At 41.6% G+C, this 9,530-nt stretch overlaps 1 protein-coding gene across 3 annotated transcripts in view; it reads right to left on the reverse strand.

The window, feature by feature from the left end:
- CUL2 (cullin 2) overlaps positions 1–9,530 on the reverse strand; it is an 82,062-nt gene that overhangs the window by 63,967 nt on the left and 8,565 nt on the right. For all 3 annotated transcript variants that reach the window (XR_003091979.1, XM_014526207.2, XM_006036574.2), the window contains exon 3: positions 537–639. Coding sequence is in view for 2 of the 3 variants with exons in the window: in XM_014526207.2 (XP_014381693.1) it covers positions 537–639 (103 nt within the window). In the remaining variant the exon portion in view is untranslated. The remainder of the gene's footprint in view (positions 1–536; positions 640–9,530) is intronic.

The following is a 9,530-nucleotide window of genomic DNA, read 5'->3' on the forward strand; positions in this document are numbered from 1 at the left end:
ATGAAACTTCCCACAACTACAAATATATATATTTTTCTGTACTCATTAAGATAATTTGACCCAGAACCAGCAGTACTGAAACACACTATACTTGCATATATTTACAATGTGAATTCTTAAATACTGGACAACAGATACTTTGGTAACTGCACTGCTGGTTAGAACTTTCCCATGTATATTTATGATTTGGCTCTCTCTTTTTTTCCTATTGTCCCGTCTTTGAAAACAGTAATCTTTAGAAAAATGTGAGAGAGCGCAATAGAAGATTCTTTTGAAACATTTATTTTGGGTAACTTACATTTAGCTGGCTAAAAGGAAGATGGTAATAAACTATACTGAGTTTTAAATACTAAAATATTTTGGTTATAAGCATTTAACCCAAACATAAGAGTGTGTAAAATGCTCTTTTGCCAAACAGGAAACACAAAAAAATGTATACCTTGAACCTTGAAATCTATAATCAACTATACATAATTTGCAGAATCTCTTATATGCAGTGCCAAGACGCACTTAACTTTTTGAACACGTAAAGTTACCTTGTGCAAAAGGTGTACATGGTTTTCCAAAAAAATTTTTGTTTCGGTATAAAGTCTCTCTCCAAGAGGTTCAGGATATGCCACACACAAAGCATAAATGTCTCTGGGTTTGAAGTCAAGGTTTGTAAGTTTTCACATTTAACAAATTTCAGGTGCTGAAAATCTGAAGTTATACTGAAAGATTTCTTTTAAAAGTAAAAATAAAACATAAAATAATATAGTTTAGACAGAAAATTTGTTGTTTTATTTTGCTGCGTTGCCAGGTTTGCTGTCACTCGCCCCTGATTTAATGCAACTTCTTGGAACAATAAGAACTAAACCACCCTTTAAAAGAAACTTGGATAAAGTTAGGAGTCAAAGCATACCTTTAGACACAAATGATTTTTAAAAAAAAATACAGTTTCCAACAACAAATATTGAAATCACTAAGAATATTTAGGAAGTCAGAACTTTTGAAAATGTGTACCCTTTATTAGTGTTTAATATATTTTATTTTCAAAGTTTTAGATATTAGCTTTACTAATGGCAAAAATGTCCTAAGAAAACAAGCAAGCTCATTTTTATGCAAGTAAGTTGTCACCAGCATAGTAAGAAATATGATAACATATGTGTTTATACAATCCTATCAAACAAAACATTATTAAAGGGTCCTGTAACAGTTGAAAAGACAGATTTTTGAGCATGTTTAACCTTGCTCTACACAAAAAGAACACAACTTCTGAATTTAGTGGCTTAAATAAAGGTAAAAGCTAGATGAAAAGTAAATTAAAATTTACAGAGATGCCCAATATTTTACTTAGACAGGGGCTGTACATTTTTCTTTCAAATCACTAAGCTTGGGTTTTGTTCTCAAACAGGAAATTAGCTTTTTACTCTAAAAGATTTTCCCTTCAATATGAAAAACTTAATTCCACCCTCTCCATACTTGTAACAAACATGAAACTTGGACTGTTAAGATCTTTTAGGAGCTTATAGTTAAAAAACACAAAGAGCATCAACTTTAGCTAAAGGATTGTTCAATTAAGGGTGGCTCCAAAGCAAGCATGAAGCATTTAATTGGTAAAGGCTAGGGGGAATTTTTTTTTTTTTTTTAAACAGCCCATCACTTTGGCAAAGAAAAAAGATAATAATTTCAATAAGATTTTAGGTACTTAGCACTTCAAAAAAAGTCCCCAAAACCAACAGGTCATGAAGATTCATTTTGATAAACCATAACATGTTCCAGAATGGGTATGTAATCAACCAGTCTAGAAATCCAGGTGTTGCCATCTTCACGGTTGCTGTTCCCACCTCACTGTGGGGGTCAGCTGCTTGGCTCAAGCCGACTTTTAGTCTGACTGGCATTTTCTTATTGCTGATTACCCAACATCTAACAGCCCTTTCAAAGAAAGCTTCCTTCATTGCTTACAGTAATGCCTAGGGCCTTTAACTTTTTTATGTGAAAAGATATTGACTCTTAGTCTCCATTTGAACACTCCCCTTTCTACTCCTGCTACTCAGCATCACTTCTATTCTGACTGCTTGCTTTCCACTGCCCATATTGGAAGTTTTCCTGCTCCCTTGTCAATGGCTGTTGGAGCTTTGGCACTACATCCAGCCACAAAGCTCCTTCATATGTTGTTTTTCCCTTGCATGTTGTTTTGACTCATTACATCTAATGGGACATGAAGCTGATCCCTGATGAAGTCCAACCCCTACTGGGAAAGCTTCTATCCCTTTCTAAAGATGACCTGCAGCTCACTATGATGAAGGGTTAAATAGTTAGAATTATGGGATCACTTGCTGAGAACTGCACCATCAGGAGCCAAAGTTTCCAGGTGAGGTATCTTCTTGAGCATGAAACAAAATAGATGGGCCAGCTGTTTTCAGGGTCCTTGCTAAGCCCAAGGCAGGGCAACAAAATCCTTATGGTCTTGCAAGTGGGTTGGCTGGAACCCCTGCCAACAACTACTTTAGGTGTTGCAATCAAGAACAGTTACAGTTGATAGCTCACTTTACACCATTAAAAACATCAACATTTTCAAAAGAAAAGTTTCTTATTCTAGACTCATTTGCAAGTGAAAAAAGAGCTGAAATAGTTGGCAACTAGCACCCCAAAGAAAAGCAACAGCTATATATCTGACCATATATGGAGTAATCAATACACATGTTATCTAAGGGAGGATTTTCCTCACTACACAAAGAAATGAAGTATTACATTAGAAACTTGACAGTATAATTTTATCTATCATTTGTTAACACTGTGGTGTTTCCACAACAACGTTTCATAGGGACAACCAGCTAAGTAACCAAGCTATTGACTGTTCTAAGACCTTGTCCGGGTGAGGGTGATCCCCTGCCCTCCATTAATGCTGACTTTCTGAAGGAACATCTGGAGAAGCTGGATACCTTCAAGTCAGCCGGCCCTGACAATCTTCACCCTAGGGTACTCAAGGAGCTGGCAAGCATCATAGCCCAGCCTCTAGCACGGATCTTTGAAAACTCTTGGCGCTCTGGTGTAGTGCCCGAAGACTGGAAGAAGGCCAATGTGGTGCCTATCTTCAAGAAAGGGAGGAAAGTGGATCCGGCTAACTATAGGCCCATCAGCCTGACTTCTATCCCGGGGAAGATCTTAGAAAAGTTTATTAAAGAGGCCATCCTTAATGGACTGGCCGACGCCAACATCTTAAGGGATAGCCAGCACGGGTTTGTTGCGGGTAGGTCTTGCTTGACCAATCTCATTTCCTTCTATGACCAGGTGACCTATCACCTGGACAAGGGAGAAGAGATTGATGTCATATATCTTGACTTCAAAAAAGCCTTCGATCTGGTGTCCCATGATCGCCTCTTGGAGAAACTGGCCAATTGTCGCCTTGGGTCCTCCCCGATCCACTGGCTGGAAAATTGGCTCCGGGGTCGGACCCAGAGGGTAGTAATCGATGGAAGTCACTCATTGTGGTGTCCTGTGACCAGTGGGGTCCCCCAAGGCTCTGTCCTTGGACCCATACTGTTCAACATCTTCATTAATGATGTGGACACTGGAGTCAGAAGCGGACTGGCCAAGTTCACCAATGACACCAAACTTTGGGGCAAAGCATCCACACCAGAAGACAGGCAGGTTATCCAGGCTGACCTGGACAGGCTCAGCAAGTGGGCGGACGAGAATCTGATGGTGTTCAACGCCGATAAATGCAAGGTTCTCCACCTTGGGAAAAAAAACCCGCAGCATCCTTATAGGCTCGGCAGTGCTATGTTGGCTAGCACTATGGAAGAAAGAGACTTGGGGGTCATCATTGACCACAAGATGAACATGAGCCTGCAATGCGATGCGGCGGCTAGTAAAGCGACCAAAACGCTGGCTTGCATCCATAGATGCTTCTCAAGCAAATCCCGGGACGTCATTCTCCCCCTGTACTCGGCCTTAGTGAGGCCGCAGCTGGAGTACTGTGTCCAGTTTTGGGCTCCACAATTCAAAAAGGATGTGGAGAAGCTTGAGAGAGTCCAGAGAAGAGCCACGCGCATGATCAGAGGTCAGGGAAGCAGACCCTACGATGACAGGCTGAGAGCCCTGGGACTCTTTAGCCTGACTTCTTTACTGTCCGAGCCCCCAAGGTCTGGAACAGCCTGCCACCGGAGGTGGTTCAAGCGCCTTCGTTGAACACCTTCAAGATGAAACTGGATGCTTATCTTGCTGGGATCCTATGACCCCAGCTGACTTCCTGCCCTTTGGGCGGGGGGCTGGACTCGATGATGATCTTCCGAGGTCCCTTCCAGCCCTGATGTCTATGAAATATATGAAAACTTTGCAAATTTGAGATTTAAGAATTTAGTTATGTGGGCTGCCCCAGCTCCCAGCTCTATAAAAAAAGAGCCCTGCACTCATCAGCTCCTGCCTCCGGGCTTCTGGGAGCTTGTGGCAGAGCCCCCTATACAGCATGAGACAGTGGGGGCAGTGGGGAAATCACCCCCCGCCTGGCAGGAGCAGGTGACTGCAGGGCTTCTTAAAAAAAGAGCTGGGGCAGGCAGGCCAGCCATGGGGGGTGAGGCTGGGAGAGTGGGTAGGGGTGGAGTGTTCATGGCAGAGCCCCCCACACAGCAGGGATCACCCCCTGCCTGGCAGCAGGCAGTGAGTGGGGTTTGTTTTGGTTTTACTTGGGGGTTTGGTTGGGGTTTTTTTTGTTTTTTTTTAAAGAGCTGAAAGCTGGGGCCAGGAGAGCGGGCAAGGGATGGGGGCTCATGGCAGTCCCCCATGCAGTGCAGAGCAGGAGCAGGAGCAGGAGCAGGAGCAGGAGCAGGAGCAGGAGCAGGAGCAGCGACTGCCCCCCCGCCTTCGCAGCAGCTGGTGAGCTTTTTTTTTTTTAAGAGCCAGGAGCTAGGGTGGGTGGGCAGCCATTGACATGGCTGGGAGAGCAGGTGGCCGAATCTCCGAATTAGATTCGGCCGAATTGATTCGGGATAGTGATCTGAATCACCGAATCAAATCACTGTCCTCTGAATAGGCCAAATGTGAATCGAATACTAGCCGCTTTGCACAGGTCTAAACCCGCCCCTGTCCAAATAAAGCCTTTTCTAAGGAGAGAGGATATCTTAGCTTTTTACTGAAGTTTAAGTTCCAAGTATGTGAACCTACCTCAGATTCTAGTTTTCGAAAAATCAGAAAAGTGGAGATAACAGCTGGGTGGGCTAGAGAGCTTGCTCTCCTGTGTCCATAGGCGAGGTAGCAGCAATGGGTGGGGTGGGTTAGAGCTTTAAGGTTTTGTAAGCTGCCGTGAATCTTTTCTGGATAGGGCGAAACAAATTTGAAAAATAAGATCGGACTGAATGCAGAGGTTGGAATAGTGACAGGTACTGGTTCACTGTCAACTACTCCATACTACTGGTACCAGTCTAGAGTAATTAATAGCTTTGAGAGGTCTGAGCCCGATCTAAGGTAAAATAAATAAATTAATTAATTAAGCATGTGAGGAGATGGCTAACTGTGATTAGCAACTTCTCACTTTTGTCCATAAAAAGTAAGTCTGCAATGATTTTTGAAAAACAGAGCTTTACTTTCAGCTCAGTGTGTCGTCCCCCCTGCCCCATGAAGCATATGCTCCGAAAAGGCAGTGTGTTAGTTGGACCCAGCTCACTCAGCATCTGTATAGATTGTGGGCTTCAGTGGGGCTTTTTTGGCTGCCCCCTCTGACCCCTGGTCCACCCAAAGTTTAAAACCGAATTGTCAGGCACTGGCAGCATTTCTAAAGCAAGTAGCAGTGAGGGAGTTGCTTGACTTCATTGGTCATTATAATCTTCCCAATTCCTTTGTTCTACAAGTGTTAATGACCTTCTGTCCTTTTCAGAGGTCTTGGTATTCCACTAATAAAGTTATTTTCTTCTGCAGTTCTGTTGTGTTAGCTGCTCATAGTCATGTAGCTCCTACTTCACAGCCCTGCAGAACGTTTGTAATTTTAGCTGAAAATACTGATCCAAGTGTGTGGAATTAATATACTTATAGTAAAGCATCTAGTTTCTTTTTATCTGGAGAAAAATGATGTTGTATTGTATGCAATAGACCACACGATCTGCACCCCCTTTTCAAAATCTTATATCTGCCCATGAATGGGACCCTTCGTTTTTGGCAAAAACTGAGTTCACTCATTTTCCTGTGAAGCAGAAGAGACATATTACCAGCAGAAATTCATCTAAAGAAAACGTTTGCCCTCCATAGACTCGCAATAGAAATATAGATAATTCATAGACACATTAAACCCCAGAAGTTGGGAAGGAAAACTTAGTAAGTTATGCCCGAGTGATGAGTCATCATTTATTTCTTCTCCTTTGCTTCATAAACATACATTGCAGAACTTGACCATATCCTTGAAGTCTATGTACCCTGAACTTTCAGGAAGTGGAAATGAAGCCTCTTTCACACAAGGACTTATCTTGAACAGTGAAAGCCAGCTGTCCTTTCATTTCACACCCAACTCTGACAGTTGGCCAAGGTCAAATAAGCTGAGGTACAACAGACATGCATCATCACACACAAGAGCCCTGAAGGCAAGAGCACAGCGAGAACTAAGTCACACAACTGTTCCAGCAACTGCTACTTGAAATGGCAGAGCCAGCTGTGGTAAATTAATCTGACTTTAGATGAAGATGACATAGAAAGGGTGAATGAATATTTCCATTAAAATGATTGGGGGGGGGGGGGGGGGGGGAATGCCATTTCTGCCCCTAGATTATTTGCATCAGAGGCAAAAAGTGTCAAATTAAAATAAGCACACTAGCAATGGTCTTTGAACTGATGCTCACCATCAGAGAGAAGCAATTCTGGAGAGCTCCTGGGAGAAAAGTCCACTGCAACTACCCAGTAAGAGAACACATCCCAACATAAAGATTAAAGTTTGAGAGGCAAGGGTATGATGACAAATGCCAAGGGTCCAAATTGTGCTAGTATAAATATAACTGCACATTTAAGGCAGAATTTAACCCAAATAGGAAAAAATATCATTTAAATCGAGACTTCCAGATTTATGGTCTAGGGCAGAATCCTTTGTGAAATGTCAGAAAGGGGAGTAGGAGCTTCTGGTGGCATTTCATTCTAGTCTGGAACAAGTTATTTGCAGCATCCTTTTTTCTGGTGTCTATAATTCAATTTGGCTGATGGAAGAAACCACTATGTAGTTTTGGGTAGTGGTTTCCTAGTGGAAACAGTTTCCTAGAATTCAGGAAATGCAATATGAATCCTCTGACTGGAATTTTAAGAGGGGAAAAACACCCTAAAATTCCACACAGTTAATCAACTTGATTTTACCATTGCAAATGCAGCTTTAAAAAACAAGCCTAATCATACCTGATGAACATACAGGTAACACTTGACCTGTTGTTAAAAAAAACACTACCACAACTTTGCCTCCAATTCTTCGATACACTAGTTTTGTAAATTAAATAGATGATATTCACAACAGCTACTTTACAGTAACAAGCTTTGAAGACCCACAAAGAAGCATTTCTATGATAACATTTCACAGCAAAAGAAATATTAGAAACACTTTGTTTCTACAGAGGAAGTCTGAAGGTCAAAAGGCAGCTAAAGGAGTCATGCTTTAAATAAAGTGACATATCTGCTGGAAAAGAGCAGTTGAAACATAATCTTAGCACTACGCTGTTGGTGTTCCAAGCACATTGATATTATACAGCCTTAAAGATAGGAAGTATTCCAACAAAAACTATTATTGTTCAAACTATTTTCAATTAATGAAAAAGAAATTATAACCTAGAAATTAAAAACCAACCAACCTATGTCTCTTAGAGCAGGCAGAACAATTAACAACAGAAGGGAGACTTGCCCATAAAGAGCACTTGGCTACCTAACCATTCCCAACTGCTGCAACACTGCAAATAAAGGAACTACTTAGGCAAGAATCACAGCACTTACTTTTTCTGTAGCAATGTAGTTACTGAACTAACTTCATATTCAGTAAACTATACAAAATTTAAAAGCTATCTCTCTATTGCTTACCACTACTGCAGATCAGAAGTCTATATTAAAATAGGTAATAAAAACACTCAGCTGAATTACACCATAATTGGAAAATAAACTAAATGCTGAATGCATTTACCATCTAAGTTTTAAAAAACTAGTCCTGTACTTCAACTCTTTCCACTACCATGTCTATTAGAAGGCAAAAATAAATTAAAAAAACAGGAACAGAGTGAGGAAATGATGCATCTATTTTAAAAAACAAGTGGAATAAGGATGAAGTACCTAGTAACTAAAGTCTACACTAGTTTAAAAATGTCTTATTCCAAACCACATTAAAGTTTAGATATGCAAAATGTTTGCAGTTGTAGAATGTACAAAAGCACTTTTAAGACTAGCTTTCAAAGCAAGTGCCATTATGTGAATGGAAGTATTAAATGTTTTTCTTCAAAACTTTTTAAAAAGCTGTAACACCAGCTGCACACACAAAAAAGTAGCCAACAACTTTGAAAAAGTCATTGAATCCCCATTGAGCAACTTGTGTTGAAATGGGTAGTGTTACAGCAGCAGTTTTCAAACTGTGGGGCATGCCCCGCTGGCAGGGTATGAAGGAATCCTGGGGGGCACCATGTGCAAGGCATATTTTACTATTATTATCATCGTCATCATTATATAACAAGACCATGGTTCCAGGCTGGTCAGAGCAGCACCAGCATACAAACTGGGCACACATGAATCTCCCAATGGAGAGAAGTACTTGGCTCTGCCATGGGAGCTGTGTGTTCTGCATCCTTTCTGCAGGGAGCAGGACAAAGCTTCAGGGTAAAGAGCAATTAAAATACATTGCAAGAAGGAGCACCCCCACTTCCCCCCCTCCCAAGCAAGCCCAGCCCACACAATGCACTGAGACCTTAGCTCTGCAGCAAATGAGATAAATTATTTTCCTTTGAAAAAACTGCCTGGCAGAAGTGCTGAGAAGCCTGAGCAGGCTCATGAATCAACACACGGCTGCCCCAGTTCAGCTGCTCATTATAACAGGAATCACTTATGTATGGCAGTGTAGGGTAGAGACTTCCCTCATTGTTGGGAGAAACACTTCTCCGGAGAACGGATTAAGTGGAAGAAAGACCTGTAGGGTTGGAAAACAACAGCTCACTGCAAAGGTTCTCATAAAAATGTATGGAGGCTGTTGGGTAGTGCTCTCTGGGCTCTAAGTTTTCTGATCCTATTCATTTCTGGTTATTTCTGCTGCAGCCATACAGAACTTCACACAAGTACTGCATCTGTTAAAAGTACCATTCAAGACTGGAATTGGAGGACAACCTCAGTGTCAGTTTCAAAAATCTCTCCACAAATTGATCAGCTGCCTGCAGAGAAACAGGCACACGCTTCACATTAAAGTGGTAAGTACAGTATCTGTGAATTTGGAACTTACAGGTGTAGGCAATTAAATTAGGTAATTTAAGTTTTGTTAGGTCTCTTAAGTTTATGAAAGCATATTTGGCATGTCTGTTTTTGTCGGGGGGGGGGGGGGGGGGGGGGGGGGGAGCCGG

The sequence above is a fragment of the Alligator sinensis genome, unplaced genomic scaffold, assembly GCF_000455745.1.
Source record: "Alligator sinensis unplaced genomic scaffold, ASM45574v1 scaffold1316_1, whole genome shotgun sequence".
Taxonomy (NCBI): Eukaryota; Metazoa; Chordata; order Crocodylia; family Alligatoridae; genus Alligator; species Alligator sinensis.